This window comes from Oncorhynchus keta, chromosome 28, assembly GCF_023373465.1.
Source record: "Oncorhynchus keta strain PuntledgeMale-10-30-2019 chromosome 28, Oket_V2, whole genome shotgun sequence".
Lineage (NCBI taxonomy): Eukaryota > Metazoa > Chordata > Actinopteri > Salmoniformes > Salmonidae > Oncorhynchus > Oncorhynchus keta.
Window position 1 is genome coordinate 35189125 of NC_068448.1, and position 20943 is coordinate 35210067.

The 20943-nt window shown below is 42.8% G+C and overlaps 1 protein-coding gene across 1 annotated transcript; it reads left to right on the forward strand.

Annotated features, from left to right (window-relative positions):
- Positions 1 to 6104: 6104 nt before the first annotated feature.
- On the forward strand, positions 6105 to 20564 carry lrif1 (ligand dependent nuclear receptor interacting factor 1). Its single transcript, XM_052482884.1, has 4 exons — positions 6105 to 6855; positions 14955 to 16779; positions 17388 to 17651; positions 17846 to 20564. The coding sequence occupies exons 1-4, from the start codon at positions 6788 to 6790 to the stop codon at positions 19181 to 19183; spliced, it is 3495 nt and encodes a 1164-aa protein (XP_052338844.1). The 5' UTR covers positions 6105 to 6787; the 3' UTR covers positions 19184 to 20564.
- Positions 20565 to 20943: the final 379 nt, after the last annotated feature.

Consider the following 20943-nt stretch of genomic DNA (forward strand, 5'->3'; position numbering starts at 1 on the left):
AGACAATTACTCGATGCCGACACATCTTTCTAGATGATTTACATGCTGAAGCTATGTTGCGCTTGGTGACGTGGATAACAATATCTCTATACCCTCTACACTAGCCAGTTTTAGCTTTAGCCAGCACCATCTTGAGATCAGCCTTAACGTCGGTAGCCCTGCCCCCTGGTAAACAGTGTATGATCGCTGGATGATTTGTTTTAAGTCTAATACTGCGGGTAATGGAGTCGCTAATGACTAGAGTTTTCAATTTTTCAGAGCTAATGGTGGGAAGCTTCGGCATCTCAGACCCCATAACGGGAGGAGTAGAGACAAGAGAAGGCTCGGCCTCTGATTCCGACTCCTTGCTTAATGGGGAAAACCGGTTGAAAGATTCTGTCTGCTGAATGAGCGACAACGGTTGAGCATTCCTACAGCATTTCCCTCCAGAAATCGTGATAAAGTTGTCCGGCTGCTGTTACCGTGCGAGGGGATTTATACTAACGTTACTATTTGTAATTACTGGTGGCACAGATGCTGTTTCATCCTTTCCTACACTGAAATGACCCTTGCCTAACGATTGCGTCTGAAGCTGGGCTTGTAGCACAGCTATCCTCGCCGTAAGGCGATCGCTCTCCTGTATATTATGAGTACAGCGACTGCAATTAGAAGGCATCATGTTAATTTTACTACTTAGCTTTGGCTGTTGGAGGTCCTGACGAACCATGTCCAGATAAAGCGTCCGGAGTGAAAAAGTTGAATGGAAAAAAAAAAGTTGAGAGAAAAACCAAAAATATAAACGGTAATTAAAAAGTAAAAACCGTAAAGTTGTCAGGTAGCAAAGTAAGGTTGGCAACAAAACGCACAGCAACACGTAAACAAGTCTGCAAGTTGTGACCGGAAATGGTGTCGATAAGAGCAATGGGTGATAGAAATTGTGTCAAGTTTGTCAATTGTGTCAAGTTGGCTGGATCCCTCTTTGGTGTTCACAGTGGAGGTGGACGCGTCCGAGGCTGGGATAGGAGCCGTGCTCTCTCAGGGCTCGGGTACGCCACCAAAGCTCCACCCCTGTGCCTTCTTCTCGAGGAAGCTCAGCCCGGAGGAGCGAAACTATGACGTGGGGGACCGGGAGCTGTTGGCTGTTGTCAAGGCTTTGACGGCGTGGAGACATTGGCTTGAGGGGGCTAAACACCCTTTCTCATCTGGACTGACTACCGCAATCTGGAGTACATCCAGGCACAGACACAGACGACACAGAGGAGCGGCCCATGGATCCCGCTCCCATACTCCCGGCCTCCTGCCTGGTGGCGCCGGTAGTATGGGAGCTGGACGCAAACATTGAGCAGGCGTTACGTGCAGAGCCCGCTCCCCTCCAGTGTCCCTCTGGGCATCTGTACGTTCTGTCTGCTGTCCGTGAACGGCTGATCTATTGGGCTCACACGTCACCCTCTGGTCATCCAGGTATCAGTCTGACAGTGCGCTGTTTGAGTGAGAAGTACTGGTGGCCCACCTTGGCCAAGGACGTGAGGGTTTATGTTTCCTCCTGCTCGGTGTGCGCCCAGTGTAAGGCTCCTAGGCACCTGGCCAGAGGTAAGTTACACCCCTTACCTGTTCCACAATGGCCATGGTCTCACCTGTCGATAGATTTTCTCACAGATCTCACAGGCGAACACCACGATCCTGGTCGGTGTGGGCCGTTTCTCCAAGCCCTACTGTCTCATTCCTCTGCCCGGTCTCCCTACGGCACTACTGGGTGCCTGAGGATATAATGTTTGACCGAGGTCCCCAGTTCACGTCGAGGGTCTGGAGAGCGTTCATGGAACGTCTGGGGGTCTCGATCACCCCGAGAGTAAGGGCAGGTGGAGAGAGTTAACCAGGATGTGGGTAGGTTTCTGTGGTCTTATTACCAGGACCGGCTGGGGGAGTGGGCGGTGTTCATGCCCTGGGCAGAGATGGCCCAGAACTCGCTTCGCCACTCCTCCGCTAACCTCTCCCCCTTCCAGTGCGTACTGGGGTATCAGCCGGTTCTGACTCCTTGGCGTCAGACCGAGGATCATGCAGTGGACGACTGGTTCCGGGGCGCGGATGAGACATGGGACGCCACCCATATTCACCTTCAGCGTGCCGCACTGCGCCAGAAAGCCAGCGCAGACCGTCACCATAGTGAGGCCCCAGTGTTCGCACTAGGGGACCGGGTCTGGCTATCGGCCCGAAACCTGCCCCTTCGCCTGCCCTGCCGGGCAGTTTGTGGGGTCGTTCAAAGTCCTAAGGAGACTGAGGTGTGTGATAGGTTACGGCTACCCCCCCCCATTACTGTATTAACCCCTCGTTTCATGTGTCTTTCCTCAGGCTGGTGGTGGCTGGTCCGCTCCAGGAGTCTGAGGTGCGGGAGGTTCCTCCGCCCCCTTTGGACATCGAGGGGGTCCCGGCATACGCAAATCGCTCCATACTGGTTTCCCAAGCATCGGGCGAGGGGCCTTCAGTACCTCGTGGAGTGGGAGAGGTACGGTCCGGAGGAGAGATGCTGGGTTCCGGTGGAGGACGTGTTGGACCCTTCAATGCTGCGGGAGTTCCACCGTCTCTGTCCGGATCACCCTGCGCCTCGCCCTCCGGGTCGTCCCCGAGGCCGGTGTCGGCGCGCTGCTGGAGCCGCATGTCGAGGGGGGGGGGGTACTGTCACAGCTTCCGCCGAAGTCGGTTCCTCTCCTTGTTCGGGCGGCGTTCGGCGGTCGACATCACTGGTCTTCTAGCCATCGCCGATCCACCTTTCATTTTCTTTTTGTTTTATCTTGTTTTCCCACACACCTGGTTTACATTCCGTCATTATTTGATGTGTATATAACCCTCTGTTCCCCCCCCATGTCTGTGTGTGGAATTTTTTGTTGTAAGTGTTTTGTGCATTTCTGTCTGGTTGGCGACGGGTTGTTTCAACCCGTATTTTGCTGTTCTGGGTGCCGTTTGTTTTTTGCATCATTAAAATGCTCCGGCTGTTACCCATTTCTGCTCTACTGCGCCTGACTTCCCTGCTGCCAGTTACACAGCACTTACACATACACTTATAATTCTAACAGCTTTTTTGTTAGTAGGGTATTTCTTTTTGTAAGGTAAGAAAATGTGTTTGTTTGCAAATGTACATTTGTGAATATGAAATTTGGCCAAAAGAATAAGGAAATTAATTACATAATGTTTCAGCTTATTTCTATCGTAGGTAAAGAATCCAAGCAGTACATCTCTCCACAATAGTGTCAGATATTCATAAATGTGTTCAATTATAAATCTACTGATGTCTTGACACAGTTTTCTTACATGAATGCAATACCAAAAAAAGATGCAACACTGTTTCCGGGTGGTCATTACAAAAGGAGCAATTTGAGTTGATGTTTTCCTTAAACTTCTTCATATAGTGGTTGGCAGGATAATATTTATGAATAATTTTAAAGGAAACTTCCTTAATTTTGTTAACAAGTAGGTATGTGTGTGGCAACATCCCAACTTTTTTCCCAATAAATATTATCAATAATTCCATTCAAATAAGGTATGACATAAGGTAAAGATGAAACATCCTGCTGAAACAAGGTTTGTACCTCTATGTTGTTGAATGGACCAAAAGAGAAACTAATCTTTCCTACTGATGAGTCAACAGGGTCAACGGAAGGTAGGCTCTGGGGGTCAGGTCTTGACAAGTTCCTGAATAATAAAGCAACACCTGAGGGAATGGCATCTGAAACAATTGCAAAATCTTTAGGTGTTACAGGGACCTTGTCCTCCCTCCCTCGCCCCTTGCCCTACAAGTGTATACTCGTCAGACGTAATGATACGTCACCAGAAGTATCCACTTAATTTGAGGACTGAGGGGATAGGGTGTGTCTTTTAATTGTTTGGACTGCAGTCATTGTTCTCTGTGGTTTCTTGGTAGCTGTCATCTGCTTTAGAGAGCTGAAAACGCCCAAGTAGGAGAGGTAGGCTACTGTTGTTGAAGCAGCGAATTCTGTGTGAATAATGCGAAAAATGTGTTTTTAATACAATAGGTAGGCTAACGCATACAAAGCAGAAAGAGGACCGTTTCCAAATAGTCTGTGGGACAACAAAAATATTTTCAACCCGAAGTCATCTGTCTGACATCCCACTCCAGCATCATGAAAAATTATCTCTGTCGGCAGGCATCCCACGGGAATGCAGCCCTCTAGTGCAGTCAGTACCCAACACCTATACTATACTATCATCATGTTTTAGAAGGATCAGATGGTGACAGGGGTCCCAGCAGGGTTAGACAGCCAGGGAAGACCAGTCTATGGAGCTCAGGTGAATTTTGCAGTATATTAGCAATATCAGTGAATGATACAACGTTCCATCTAATTCCAATGGTGTCCACAAAAGGGCAGCAGTGTATGTGCAAAGTTTCAGACTGATAATTTGAAGTACGAGCGAGCTACATGACATTTAGTGTGAAGTCACCCAGGTACATTTGGGAAAATTGTGAAGGAGACATTTACATTTACATTGCATTTTTCTGCAAGAATATAGTCAAATCTGTATACTTGGACTTTGATTGAGCTTTCTCAGTATTGGTAGCCATATTGTAAGTTCAACATTTGTAAAACACCCAGTTTTCATAACTTCATAACTTCCACGTTCTTGCAATTTTTGTTCAGAAGGAAAAGGCTTGCTGTCGCACAATTTTGCTTCTAACCTCGTGTGACAGCAAGCCTTTTCCTTAGATAGGGTGGTTCCGCATACACCCGTAAAGCCCAGCTCATTGGCTATCTAGCTAGCTTTGTTTGACCCCGATTGGTGCTTATTTTACAAAGTTACAGTCAATCAAGTGAAGACCGCCCGTGTCATCAGCGCGCCATGAAGGCATCGTTCTCTGCCCACATTTGGTGTCCTATAGGATATACTACACTCCTAATGATAACGTTAGAAGTCTGGTTATGTTCTAGAATCTCTGAGGAATAAATACGAATGTAATTTGACTGGTTGAAACAACGTTTAGAGTTAGATTTTCACAGATTCCTTTCTTTGCAAATTGAACGAGTGGAAATACAAAATCGATTGTACATGCTATTTGGACCTTTTTAGGATATTAAAAAAAATTACACTTCATGTTATCTCTGGGACCCTTGGGATGATAAATCAGAGCAAGATTTCAGAATGTAAGTACACATTTCACATTTAGAGGTGAATTTATCAAACCTATCGCGGTGAAAAATGTGATTTGTTGTTAGGAGCTCTCCTCAAACAGTAGCATGGCATTTTTTCTCAGTAATAGCTACTGTAAATTGGACAGTGCCGTTATATTAACAAGAATTTAAGCTTTCAGACACTTACATGATATGTCCCAACATTTGTTGTTTCTCTAAAATCTGCGATCGTGACACACGACGCTACAACTGCCCGTTGACGGGATGCCTATCCATAAGTTAGCATATTTAATATTGATCTCTTACCCAGTTTGATGACTGTGGCCATTTTTGCTTACTTTTTGTTCTAAATAGAGGAAATGAGCTTCAAATACCCCGGAAACTTCTGGGGGAGGACCCTGACCTGATTATGCCCCACCCACTTCGAAAATCAAGGTGGCGCCCCATACTTCATCTAAACTGCAGTACCGAAAGTGCCTTCTGAGCACAGTGGAAAGCATGCTTCCAGACCGGAACCCTGGCCCCATGACTGGAACACAAGGCTAAAACGTTTTGGCTCATTTCAACAAAATGTTTGGTTTATAAAAGGGCTAGTGTTTCATTATATTTAAGTAATATTGTTCTGCTGCATGTCACATAAATTATAAAATAAAAATCGGCCACCTCTTTGAATTTGGGGAATTTGCCCTGGAAAATTCAAAGATCCAACAGAATTAATACCCCGAAATACAGAAAATGGGTTAATCGATTCACCCATTCAGACATCCTATAGCACTGCTAGTGCTACCCTGTAGGCTATTTGCTTCCTGCAAGCAATGCAAACCCAGGAGGGGAGGGGATGGGTACAATTAAATAACTGAACATAACATGAGCAGTTGCTTCTGCAACGCTTCTAAAAACGGCCCGAAGATGTCTCTAAATCACACCGGAAATTGTATTTTGTCCCCGGAAGTTACGTTTTATTATTGTAGCCGTCTCAAGTGGGGATTCAAGATCGTCGATGTTTAATGAACGTTGTTTTGGTCTGTTCTGTTCGCCCTCTGGTTTGAATGGAGATGAGAGAAATTGACTGCTGTATTGATTTCTACAGTTTGATACAAATACTGGTCTCAATTGACTCTTGCAAACAGCCTTTTATACGCGGAATTCTGATGCTGTTGATGAATTTGAATTATTCAATTTCTTGAATGTGCACCCTGGTAACGTTTCACGGAAGTGTAACGCAAAAAAAAGGATATCTACGGAAATTGATTGACGATAGCTATATGTTATTTAGTCAGTTGGATAACGTTAGTTTTGGGAAGTGACATTATTTTCCAGGAGAAAGTACATCACTGGTAGGCACTCATGTAAGTTAGATGAGTTAGCTATTTAGACAGTCATTTATACAAAAGCAACGTAACGAGCGTTACCCTGGCCTGAGCTGTTCAATCACTGAGACCGACAGCTCTCGGCTAGCTAGCTAACGTTAGATGGCGCAGCCGTCAACAAACGACGTTACCAGACATTAGATCGCCTGAGACGTTACCATATTTTTCTGTTAGGCATGCATGTAACTTGATATAAACTACAAGGGGTTCCCGCTGCTTTTTGGCGCTTCACACTGCCGACTTTGTCTGGTTCGATAGACGAGTTAACTAGCTACCTCGCTAGCTACCTTGGATAGCATGAGTAACTTGAATATCTCATACAGTAATCAAGGCAAAACGATGGCATCTCAAGGCGCGTGTCGCAGGTAAGAATAAACAGTTAATCTGTGTATCAAAACATGTATTTGAGGATTGGTCTCAATCTTTTTTGAAATGGGTGAATTCAATTGAATTTAAGAAAGGATTACATTGGAATTTAAGGAAGTAGCCTAGCCCTGCCTAAACGATTCAAATGCAATACATTTAATTTAAGGGACAATCTGACAGCTACATCCATTTTTGGATTTATAAATGAATGTGTACCCAATGATTCTTGAATATAACTTGTATAATTTAAATACCTCATGAGTTTAGTTAAACTATCCCATCAGAACCCAAAATATAACCTTTTTTTTACTCCAAAGTAAATGTAACACACGAATAAAGCCTCAAAACATGGTTAAAACTAGAATGTTAATATCATGGCCAGTCTTTGTATCCATAACTATGAATTTGAGTGGTTTGTTATTGTTTCAACTGCTGATTGCTGCATTAAAATTAGACAGATTTTAAAACGATGAGATTAGGTTTAGCAATTGTTAAGGATCCGCCCCTTTTTTCTAAATGTCTGTAGCTCAGGCCCTGAACCAAGGATATGCATATTCTTGGTACCATTTGAAAGGAAACACCTTGAAGTTTGTGGAAATGTGAAAGGAATGTAGGAGAATAACACAATAGATTTGGTAAAAGATAATACAAGGAAAAAAACAACTGTTCTTTTGTATTTTTTGTGTACCATCTTTGAAATGCAAGAGAAAGGCCATAATGTATTATTCCAGCCCAGGTGCAATATAAATTTTGGCCACTAGATGGTAGCAATGTATGTGTCGTGTTAGACTGATCCAATGAACCATTGCATTTGTTTAAAATGTATCAAGACTGCCCAAATATGCCTAATTTGTTTATTTATAACTTTTTATGTTCAAATTGTTAACTCTCCTCAAACAATAGCATGGTATTCTTTCACTGTAGTAGATACTGTAAATTGGACAGTGCAGTTAGATTAACAAAAATGTAAGCTTTCTGCCAAAATCAGGTATGTCTATGTCCTTGTAAATTTTCTTGTTACTTACAACCTCATGCATTAATCGCATTAGCCTACGTTAGCTCAATCGTCCCGTGCAGGGGCCACTGATCTCAAATAAGTTTTAAAGACCCTGTCTTGTGCAATCAAAATAAACAAATGTACAGTCCGGAATTTGGGAAGCTGTTTGATGTTCATTTAAGTTCTTGATATTAAGCCATTGATTCTGGAAGACTAACCTCTATCCCTCTTTTTACCATAACCCAAAATATACACGGTTTTATTACTCCATTCTTTAAAAACAGCAAGAATGAAAACAATATACAGTTTCAACACATGGTTAAAACGTGGCCTATCTTGGATGTAAATGGACTGTCAGTTCATGGCATTTAGAACACTTTCTGAGAGAGGGATTCCCCAACCTCATCCCTCAGCTGTAGCCTATACCAAAAACAGTTTGTGGGGGTGCGGTAGCTTTATTCCACAGTGCCCAGTTTATATTTGGCTTTACTGGACAACTTAATGATTTTAAATGAAACATTGGCAATTTATTATTTATTGGCTACCATAATTCTTTCTACAGGATTAGGGCAACATACTGTAATCAATGTCCCACAAGGGTTTGCCTACATCAGGAGTTTGAACTACACTGAAAGTAGACTGAACTGAAGCTACTCCCCAACAATGAAAGGAAATATTAGGCTATGCAATGCTATCCATCAAATTGCACACATGTATTGAGCTATAACAGAGACTATAACAATGGACTACTGCTCTATAACAATATTGCTCTTCTACTACTGATTGAAGCATTGAGTTTATAAAATCAATTGTCATGCTACAAATTCAGGTTGTAAATATAGCTGCAAGTAGCAACGAAGGCTCCTAGACACAACTGTTTTATTTTATTTGAATACCACACACACACTTGATTCAGGGAACATTTTACTGGAAGAGTTTAAATTTTAGCACAATAGCAAAGATGTTTGCAACAGTGCCACCATGTGAATTTATTCTAATATCATTAATACTAGCTACAATCCTTCCTTAGTGCACGCATAACAATTCAAATTAATCTGTTCAGTAAATTTACTGGTGAAGGTTTTATAGCGCCATCAACTGGTTTGGAGTAGCTATGTTTGACGTTGCCACTATTCCTTCACAAATGTGGTCGGGAATAATAGCAGGGCATAAAATGAACACCTGCCAAATGTGAGTAGATTTAGATAGTGGTGGGTAAGATTGTCTATTTCACCTGCCATGTTGGCGGGTGGTCAATTTTCAGGGCTTTACAGTGTGAGCATTACATTTGCAAATAAATAGTCAAAAGTCAAGTATGAGTTAGGAGTGTGAGTTAGGGTTAGAAAAATGCTGCAGTAGATGTTTTCAAGGTATTTCTGCTATTTTGTTTCATAGCTGCTAATCGCACAAAGAAATAGGAAACCTATATCCCACCTCGCAAAGTAACACTGCCTGGCAAGACATAACTTTATGACAATCTGGGCTTGAGATTAGAGGTCGACCGATTATGATTTTTCAACACCGATACAAATACCGATTATTGGAGGACCCAAAAGGCCGATACCGATTAATCTGACAATTTTTTTATTTGTAATCATGACAATTACAACAATACTGAATGAACACTTATTTTAACTTAATATATAATACATAAATAAAATCAATTTAGCCTCAAGTAAATAACGAAACATGTTCAATTTGGTTTAAATAATGCAATAACAAAGTGTTGGAGAAGAAAGTAAAAGTGCAATATGTGCAATGTAAGAAAGATAACGTTTCAGTTCCTTGCTCAGAACATGAGAACATATGAAAGCTGGTGATTCCTTTCAACATGAGTCTTCAATATTCCCAGGTAAGACGTTTTAGGTTGTAGTTATTATAGGAATTATAGGACTATTTCCCTCTATACCATTTGTATTTCATTACCCTTTGACTATTGGATGTTCTTATAGGCACTTTAGTATTGCCAGTGTAACAGTATAGCTTCCGTCTCTCTCCTCGCTCAAACCAGGAACACAACGACAACAGCCACCCTCGAAGCAGCGTTACCCATGCAGAGCAAGGGAAACAACCACCCCAAGGCTCAGAGCGAGTGACGTTTGAAACGTTATTAGCGCGCGCTAACTGGCCAGCCATTCCACTTCGATTACACCAGCCTCATCTTGGGAGTTGATAAGCTTGAAGTCATAAACAGCGCAATGCTTGACGCACAACGAAGAGCTGCTGGTAAAACGCATGAAAGTGCTGTTTGAATGAATGCTTACGCGCCTTCTTCTGCCTACCACCGCTCAGTCAGATACCTAGATACTTGTATGCTTGTATGCTCAGTCAGATTATACGCAACGCAGGGCACGCTAGATAATATCTAGTAATATCAGCAACCATGTGTAGTTAACTAGTGGTTATGATAAATAAATATTAAATAAAGGTGTAAAAAAAGAAAATAATAATCTGCAAAATTGGTGTCCAAAAACAGATTTCCGATTGTTATGAAAACTTGAAATCAGCCCTAATTAATCGGCCATTCCGATTAATCGGTCGACCTCTACTTGAGATATTGAGTGTTTTTCAACAGAACATTGTACAAGTGGCAGCAACATGCTGAATTGTGAGTACAACGAACATTTGAATATTAAAACGATATGCAACAGCTGTAGACAATAGAACATGGAAATGTAAAAAATTGTTTCATGGTCAACCGTTGAGGCAAACCATGGCAGGGATGGCACTAAAACGGAAACGCTCAGTGCTGCAATGATTCAGTGCTGCCACACTGGGGCAGCATATTCCACCGCTTGTCGGACTTAGGTGGTGAATACCATTACCAGGTCCTTCTTAGGGATGTGGAAGTGTTTAAGGCGTCGGAAGAGGAACAGACGTCGGCTGGCCTTTTCACAGATGTGCTCTACCTGTGTTGTCATTCTGGTGACTTAGTGAAGTGCGCATGGAGCGTGTGTCTCCCCACTGACCACTTCTCCAGGTCAGCCAGGTCTTCTTGGATGGTGCAAGTGGATTTTGGTGTTCTTGTTTATAATAAATTAAGGTAATCCACAAATTTCCATTACTTGACTGCTGATTTCCTGGCTGCACTGATGTATGCAGTAACATTCAGCGGACCAAGCAGAGTTCCTTGAGGTAGGCCACAAGATTAGACAGACAGCATACAATGATACCTCACCACCTGGTGTCTATTAGAGAGGATGTTGCATATCCATCTGGCGAGCGATTGTCGAAGCCCGAGCTCTAACATCCTGGTGGTGGCGAGGTTGTGGCTGACACGGCTAAAGGCTTTGCCAAAGTCAGTGGTCACCAGGGAGCAGGTGGAACTATGCTTATCCTCGGACTTGAAGAGCTCTGTTGGTTAGACCCACCAGACAGTGTGCTGTTGATCAGCCTTGCAGACATCTGTACTGCTGGGTGTCTATCTGGGGTAGGATGTTGGTCAGAGCACATTCTGTGATAAAGCTCTCAGCTTCTTTGCTTGGTGATGTAGTGAGCCATATTTCACTGATGGAGGGTGGTTTGGTTTTTAGGAATGGGGACCGCTATAGCTTCTTTTCAGGTATGATGCCTTCTTGTAGAGAGAGGTAAGAATGTCAGCCAGTGTTCTGCTCAGTTCATATGCAAACTCCTTTATTAGTCTGTGATTTCATTTGGTTTTTAAAATAAGTTTTATTCTGAAACAGTATGGAGCACTTTCGTTCCAGGTTCTGTACCTTGAAAAAAAAAATATTTTTCTGGTTTTTGGTTCTGTTCCCTGAACCGGTTACAATCCCTGCTTTTGATAGTGCTTTCTTAATTGAATTTGCTGTACCATGTCTATTGTCAGGTTGCCTCAGTTTGGGAGAGGTTGGCTAAGTCTTTGATGTTCTTATGCCACTGGGCAGGATCTTGCTTTTCCCGTAAATAAATGTCCCTTGCACCTTATTCCTTAATTCCTTCCATAGGGTTGTGATTTGGTTAGGGAATGCTCTCTGGCGGTCTCTGACCATTGCCTTTATCTCTGGGGTTATCCATGGCTTATCACGGAAATGGAGCCAAACAGATTTTGTTGGGAAGTGATCCTCTATTTTTCATTGTAGAGAAGCATACATGGCAGCAAACTTCTCTTTTGGCATCTGACTTTGAGGTGGTGGGAGGTGATTCACTGCCCAAATGAACACGTGCTTGAGTCTCGCAGTGGCCTGAATACCTTTCTGACAGTATGATTTTTGGACCTCTTCAGTTTAAGTTGTATTGTAACAACACTGTGGTCACTTGTGGGTCAGAAATAGCAGGTTCAGAGTAGACGGATGATAGGTGGATGATCATCAGTTCAATAATATTTTGCCCCCTTATGGTTTTATGGATCTGCTCAAGATTGTGGCCTCCATGCTCACTTGATTAAAGTCACCACCAATGATAACGTCGATAGCAATTTGTTTTACTCGCAGGGAGTCAACAGGCTACCAGCTGGGCAATGAGTTGTTCAGCATAGGGTGAGTCAAGTGGAGAGTACACTGCACATACTGCAACACTTGTGAAGACCTGGGCAGTCTGTATGGTCTTGTATGAATTAGGCTTTAGCGATATACCGTATACCGGGGTATTCTTAAATATAGACTATGATTTTCAATACCGTCCCTGGGCCCCCTAAAGCTCTAAGCCCCCCCGTGTCGCAGGGGCTTTTGTGTTGCATGCAACCTCACTGCTTATAACTTAAGTTAACCATCTAAGATGTGCCAAATAAATTATATGTCTCAGGGCTCCAGTATTTGAGATGGCAGTCTATTCTTGCAATTAGTTTATGTTCGCTTGCACTTGTTAGCATTTAGCTAGAGACCGCTATGGGAATTTGATAGTAATTTGTTGGGACCCTAATGCCCCAAAAATAATAAATATTGATTTATTATTTTTACGTTTGAAAATAAATAGAGTTGGTATGGTACAGGAACATTATGAACATCTGGATACTGCCCACCCCAGTGTGAATCCTTATGCACTAACTCAGGTGGCACTGAAGATGCAGGGATGCTGTTGTTTACATAATAGCCCCCCCCCCCGGGCCTCCCGGGTGGCGCAGTGGTTAAGGGCGCTGTACTGCAGCGCCAGCTGTGCCATCAGAGACCCTGGGTTCGCGCCCAGGCTCTGTCGTAACCGGCCGCGACCGGGAGGTCCGTTGGGCGACGCACAATTGGGTTAGGGAGGGCTTGGTTGGTAGGGACGTCCTTGTCTCATCGCACACCAGAGACTCCTGCGCTTACCAAGGTTGCCAGGTGCACGGTGTTTCCTCTGACACATTGGTGCGGCTGGCTTCCGGGTTGGATGGGCACTGTGTTAAGAAGCAGTGCGGCTAGGTTGGGTTGTGTATCGGAGGACGCATGACTTTCACCCTTCGTCTCTCCCGAGCCCGTACGGGAGTTCTAGCGATGAGACAAGATAGTAGCTACTATAACAATTGGACACTACGAAATTGGGGAGAAAAAGGGCTCAAATTCAACAACAACAAAAAAAATTGCCACTCCCCCTCATTCCTTTCCTCGGGACGGGAGTGCGGGAGAAAGTTGTAAAGCCCTAAATGTCAAACATTTCAGTGGGTGAGTTGCCACTAAACCATGTCTCAGAAATCATTTCAATGTCAGATTTTGATTCACTCATTCTCCACTCAAACTTTTCCAACTTGTTTAAGAGAGACTGTGCATTTGATAAAAACACTGAGTCGAGACAGTATTTACTTTCCTTGGGTGTGTGCTTTTGCAAAACTGGTTGAAGGTGGGGTGGGGGTTGTACACTCAGATCAGAGGAGGGTCTATCTCAAATCAAATTTTATTTGTCACATACACATGGTTAGCAGATGTTAATGCGAGTGTAGCGAAATGCTTGTGCTTCTAGTTCCGACAATGCAGTGATAACCAACAAGTAATCTAACTAACAATTCCAAAACTACTGTCTTGTACACAGTGTATATCCAACAGTTTGAATATAGCCGGAGTTATGACCTGCTTTCTTCCCTCTCTGGCCTCCTCTCTGGCGAAGTATATCCAGAGCCTTAACGAAATCCTTGAAGTCCAAAGTAATGGGTGTCTGCTTCTTTTGAAAACTTGTTAAGAATGTCAATGAGTACCTCTGTGATGCTGAACAGGTTTATGAAGTCTGATTAATCATCCAGTTTAGCATTTTGGGATATAATTTCTATATATTTTCCATCTACACTTGATAAGCTACCATAAAATAAAAGTTTACGTTAAAATGTGTACGTAGAAAACAATTATAACTATTTATTATAGATTAAATTAGCAGGAGTAAACAGTCAACGCTGCCATACGAAGCCATGGCAACCACAGAACTATATGGACATTCCATATGGTGCCATGGCAACCATGGAACCATATGGATATTGGCCCCATTGGCTTGCCTGGCTACCCATCCACATCGCCCCGGCCAACTGACGTTTCTTCTCCACGATTATTCTGGATTTGCCTCCCTCCCCTTATGATTTCTAGAATGAGAACACATTCTGATTGGTCACAGAAACCGATGGGTTGGGCCAGAGCTGGCGTACATGATGATTATTTGATACTCTGGATCGTCTCTAACAAATCTAACCAATCGCTAATGAACACCTCTCACACAAATTATTTCAAAGATGGCAGTTTCAGACTAAATGTATGTAAGAATCTATAGAGCAGCGGAATTACATTCAGGATGTGTCATCAGGCAAGCTTGAGGCCACCACTATAAATAATAATAATATGCTTTTCAAAGATCCAAAGATGCTTTAGAGGGTATTAAAGAAACACAAGAATCAAAAACCTATACAAAAACGTCAGACTAAAAGGAAAAATATAAAACAAATAAGTAGGAAGTGAGATTCAACAAAAGGAAAGTGTGTGATGTGTCAATGCATGATTAAGCGAGCAGCTGTTCTATACAAGCAAATCTAACTGCATTGATTTGATCTCAATTAAGAGGTGGCCTGTATTGTTCGTCTATTGTATCGAACACAAAGGCCTATTTTACATTTTTTATAGGGACAGATGATCAAAACGCTCAAGAAATTGATTTTAATTGCCCGAACTGTCTTGCTGTGAAATGCTTATGTATTACATTTTTCCTTTTCAGTGGGACAGGTGTCTTTTACCAAGCGATGCCAGCTGTGGGAACTGATGGGAGAAATGTTATGAAACTGATCCCTGTTCAAAAAGTAAACGGACAGTTTGTTCGATCACCAACAAGCACTATGAAGGACATCCTTGAACCTCAACGAGATCTTACCTTGGACGTGCCATCAATTTCGAAGATTAACATGTCTACTCTGGGACCCACAGCTAAAGGACAATCGGTGAATAAAAGGTCATTTTACATGAGTACCTCTCAAAATCCAACCAATCTGACAGGAATATATAAATCAGTGAGCATCCAGACTCCTATAGTAACAACAAAAGTAGCCCAAAGTGCGTTATCCTTGACATCACCTGAGCTAACACTTTTGAATAAGGATCAGCTGCCAGTCACTGTGAAATCTCCAGCGCTTCCAAATGGACAATACCTTCAAATTCCTCCTAATGCTCAAGTGAAAACCCTTCCAGCATCCGCACTCCCCCCAGCCATAAAGAGGCAGATATTTACTTCATCAACGAGCTGTGCCTCAAATTCGAATTTGCCAATGGTTCTTTATGTGTCCCCTGTCCAAACCATGAAACCGGGTGGTACTCCATTATGTCCAACATTTCAGAAGACGCCCCTCTCCCTCAGCCGACTTCCAAGGCCATCTGGCCAGACACATTCTAAATGCTCATCATCAGGCTCAACACCGTGTTCTACTACTGCTAAGGATGGCAAAAGACCGGTCACTCCTATTAAGTGGGTGATTGAGGAGGCAGATGGCTCACCTGCTCAATGCCTTGTTCCTGTGAATTCCTCTTCTATGACCTCCGATATTTTGAAAACTCTGGCAGAGATGGAAAAAGCCACCAAACCCTGTGAAAACACAGCAAAAAAGTGTTCACCTTCCCAAGAGAGTCAGACAAGAATTGGCCAAGAGAAGGACAATGCCTTAGTGATGTACAATGGGAAGGTGTATTTTGTTGCCAAGAAAACCCCTGAGCTTTGTAACCGACCATCAAAGCCCTTGGAGGCCAGTAGGAACATGGGTGACTCCACCACACAGGCAGCAGAAAGTGTTGGATTCAATCAGAGAATCAGCTTACCGCCCTCCCTACCCTTAAGCTCCTCACTTGGATCACAATTTTCAAATAAAACCAGACCAGATCCTAAACACATTGTTATACCAGATGACATCATTGACCTCTGTGACGATGATCCCCAAGATGACCTTACATATCAGGCAATATCAACAAGGGACGTAACAAGGCAACCTTTCAGACAGTCTGAAGTCGATGAGGACGAAGACTCCAATGTAATATTTGTCTCGTACCTTCCACCCAAAACAGTGTCTAAAGTAGCTGAAGAAGACAAGGAAATGGCTCATATGCTGAATGACTTGGAAGCTGAACAAGAAGTGTTATGCAGTCAAGATCATTTGAATGGCCAGATAGTGGATAATCAGAACAAAGTATCTGGCCTGTCAATAGAAAAGTGTCAGAGCATTGCCACTGCCCAAGACATGGCAGGCTGTCAAGGTAGTGCAACAGGCCAGGAGTTGAACTCCCGCCAGCATAACATCACTGGTCAATATAGGAAAATTCTTCAAAGATTTCATGGCCGTGCAACTGGAATCCGAATTGAGAACATTCAGGGTAATGCCACTAGCAAGGAAATGGGAAGCAGTCATCCCAGTGCCTCAACCCAAGAAATGGGTAATGTCCAGGATGATGCCACTGACCAGGGAATTGGAAACAGCCAGCACCATCCTGCCACGCAAGAAATGGACAACATTACTGGAAGTACCTCTCTCCAAACAGAAATGGAGACTCACAAAGAAAAGGTAAGACAACCCACTACTCAGATTACTACATGATCGGTAGGATAGCTACACTGAACAAAAATATAAACGCAACATGTAAAGTGTTTGTCCCATGTTTCCCAGAAATGTTCCATGTGCATAAAAAGTACACACATTTGTTTACATCTCTGTTAGTGAACATTTCTCATTTGCCAAAATTATCCATCCACCTCACAGGTGTGGAATAGCAAGAAGCTGATTAAACAGCATGATCATTACACAGGTGCACCTTGTGCTGGGGACAGTAAAAGGCCACTCTAAAATGTGCAGTTTTGTCACACAACACAATGCCACAGATGTCTCAAGTGTTTAGGGAGCAAGGAGTATTTCTGTTTGCAATAAAGCGCTTTTGTGGGCAAAAACACATTCTGATTTGCTGGGCCTGGCTCCCCCAGTGGGTGGACCTCTGCACAGTCATGTGAAATCCATAGATTAGGGCCTAATACATTTATTTCAATTGACTGATTTCCTTATATAAACTGTAACTCAGTACTATCTTTGAAATTGTTGCACATTGCATTTATATTTTTGTTCAGTATAATAAAGTAAACTCACCAAGGCTTTTAATCTTGATCATTCCCCAATTTTAGAGCTCATCAGATCCCATCCCTGAGCAGCGGACTTCTGTGTTGGACATGGAATCCTTGGAAACTTGTGATCGCCTGCTGAAACGGATGTTTGGGATCACATCTGATGTGAAAATATGTTTGGAGAGGATTGACGCTAAACCCAAGGCTATCCCGAAGGCGTTTCCTCGGATTGGGACCACAAACAAACGTACCATAGAGGCTATTCGCAAATTGTTACAGGGATCAAACATTTTGATAAAAAAGAGGGAACACAAGGAAACAGAGGTAACTGATGATTTTCTACTTTTCTAAAGCTTACTAATGCATGAGGTACTGTTGGTCTACCTTAGCCTAATAGATTGTCACGATTGAATTTCGAGACAAAATGTATATTGTTGTACCATTCATTTGAACAGCATTTTCAAAATGTATTACTGTATTTCCCCACTATATAAATTAAGCACCTTGTTGTTTCACAGGTCTCTGCAACTAGGAAGGATGGTAGTTGCCCAATAGATGCTAAAAGACAGAAAATAGAAAAAGTTACAAATGCATCTGAAAGTTCAGAAAACACAGAGCCTCTCACCAATCCAACTCCTCAGCTGGAAAAGCAGCCCCTCACCAGTCCAACTCCTCAGCTGGAAAAGCAGCCCCTCACCAGTCCAACTCCTCAGCTGGAAAAGCAGCCCCTCACCAGTCCAACTCCTCAGCTGGAAAAGCAGCCCCTCACCAGTCCAACTCCTCAGCTGGAAAAGCAGCCCCTCACCAGTCCAACTCCTCAGCTGGAAAAGCAGCCCCTCACCAGTCCAACTCCTCAGCTGGAAAAGCAGCCCCTCACCAGTCCAACTCCTCAGCTGGAAAAGCAGCCCCTCACCAGTCCAACTCCTCAGCTGGAAAAGCAGCCCCTCACCAGTCCAACTCTTCAGCTGGAAAAGCAGCCCCTCACCAGTCCAACTCTTCAGCTGGAAAAGCAGCCCCTCACCAGTCCAACTCCTCAGCTGGAAAAGCAGCCCCTCACCAGTCCAAGTCCTCAGTTGAAAATGCAGCCCCTCGCTAGTCCAAGTCCTCAGTTGAAAATGCAGCCCCTCGCCAGTCCAAGTCCTCAGTTGAAAATGCAGCCCCTCACCAGTCCAAGTCCTCAGCTCGACATCTTATCTGATGCTGAACATATATTTGGCTATGAGGAACCGACTGTCAATTATCTAATTTCCACCGCAGTTGAAACAGGGGTCCCTTCCAAACCTCTGACAGAAATCAATCCAGCACATATTTCAAAAAGAAGCTCAAACTCACCCGTTCCATCTGTCCACCCACAAACAAACGCTGAAGCTATGGATTGCGCTCCTGGGCCGTTCTGTGGCACAGCAAGCAACATAAAGCCGAACTCTAGAAGAAGGAGGGGAAAAGGGAAAAGATGCACAGCGTGTCCGTGTGGGGTGACTGGAACACTAGTACAAGAGAAAGCAATGAGCTCATCATCCACTTCACAAGAGGAGCCTAGTTCATCTAAACCACCAAACACCAGGTCCTCAGGGAGCAGTACCTTCACAATTGCAAAATCGGCTAAACGAAAGGGTAGAAAGTCCACAAAGGCTCAAATGGAAGATAAAGAGCGAACAGCTGTGGAGATCCAATGTCCTTTAACTGTGAGTGAGCAGGGAAGTAGTACGGCTGGAGAGATCCCAACCAGTTATCTCTGCTCTACAGCACTCATGGACCCTGAAGAAATCAAGCGTCATGAGAGAATCAAACGACTGAAAGAACTCTTGAAGGAGAAGGAGGCTGCTCTTGCAATGATTAGAAAGAACATGGGCTGAGTTGGACTGAATTGCTTTCCAAATTCCAATGTGTTGCATTGCATAACTTCAGCCTTGTAGAACTCTTATTTGAATTGTCATATTTACAGTTAATTCAGAAAGTATTATTCTAAAGTCAATTAAATAAATAAAATCCTCAATCTACACACAGTACCCAATAATGACAAAGCGAAAACAGGTTTTTAGAAATGTTTGCAAATGTAGAAAAATGAAACGTATTTAGACTCTTTGCTATGAGACTCGAAATTGAGTTCAGATACATCCTGTTTCCATTGATCATCCTTGAGATATTTCTACAACTTGATTGGAGTTCACCTGTGGTAAATTCAATTGATTGGACATGATTTGGAAAGGCACACACCTGTCTATAAGGTCCCACAGTTGTCAGATCTGGGGATGGGTACCAAAAATGTCTGCAGCACTGAAGGTCCCTAAGAACATAGTGGCCTCCATCATTCTTAAATGGAAGGCGTTTGGAACCACCAAGACACTTCCTAAAGCTGCCAAACTGGGTAGAAGGGAGGTTTACATTAATGTTACTACATTATTTAGTTGAATATATCCAACGATTTTGTGCAATAGGACTTGTATAATGACAACTTACTATAAAATTAGTATATTTGGCTTTTTGTGATGACTGCATTTGTAAGCACTTTGTATGCTATCAAAATAATAAAGTCAAGTACTAGTCACGTTAACACGTTAACTTTGGCAGCTCTAGTCTGAATACTTATGTAAATGTTATGACTTTTTTTTTTAGGTTTAACACACTTGCTAACATTTCTAAGTCTGTTTTTGCTTTGTCATTATAGGGTATTGTGTGTAGAAAATATATTTAATCAATTTGAGTAAGTAAGGCTGTAACGTATCAAAATGTGGAAAAAGTCAAGGGGTCTGGATAGTTTCCAAATGAAATGTATGTCATGTTTTATTACCTGCAGGAAATGCATTTATTTTCTGTATTGAATGTTTAGTTCCAAAATACAATAATTCCAGTGATAACATGTCATTTACATTTTTATGACAATGTTCCTAGGTTTTCCTGTTTTGTTCTAGAGGGGTAGGTATTGAGTATGTTGATGCATTGACTAAGCATCTTAAGATATGTTTTCTGAAAATATTTCAATTTTACTGATTAGCATTTTTACAATGTTTGTATTTCTGCTTTTGCACCTAGGTTTTCTATTTGTTCTGCAAAGATTGATCACAATTCTATCAACAAAATGCATGCAGATACTTGTTGGCTCCCTTTTAGAGTAATTTATTTTATAATGGACTAATGTAATATTAACATATGGTTAGGTAGGCATAAGTGTTTTCCTGTCTACGAATAAAAAATATTGTAACTAAAAAAAATATGTAATAAATAATATTGTCAGTAGATGGCAGTGTTGTTGGATTCTATGGAGCTGCAAGAGGAACTGCCCCTCTTCACCTTCAGACTCTGCTCTCCTCTCTACACGCCGACCCAAGTACTTTGATCTGCCACTTCTGGTCTCTTGGCCATCCCACCCCTACAGGATGGCAGCTCCTGCTCAGCCCAGTCCAGCTCTTCTATGTCCTGGCACCCCAATGGTGGGACCAGCTTCCCCCTGAAGCTAAGACAGCAGAGTCCCTGCCCATGTTTTGAAAATGAACTTTTCAAATAATCCCACTGCAGCCCCCTGTCCCCTCCATCCAAGAAAAGCCTTTCATGACCTAAGACTCGCTCTTCCCTCTTACTAATCAAATTTATTTATATAGCCCTTCTTACATCAGCT

Bases quoted from the DNA above. Each gene is read 5' to 3' on its own strand.
- lrif1 (XM_052482884.1), top strand. From the start codon at position 6,788: ATGAGTAACTTGAATATCTCATACAGTAATCAAGGCAAAACGATGGCA. The intron at 6,856-14,954 runs GTAAGAATAAAC...TTTCCTTTTCAG, and splicing joins TCTCAAGGCGCGTGTCGCAG to TGGGACAGGTGTCTTTTACC. The intron at 16,780-17,387 runs GTAAGACAACCC...CCCCAATTTTAG, and splicing joins TGGAGACTCACAAAGAAAAG to AGCTCATCAGATCCCATCCC.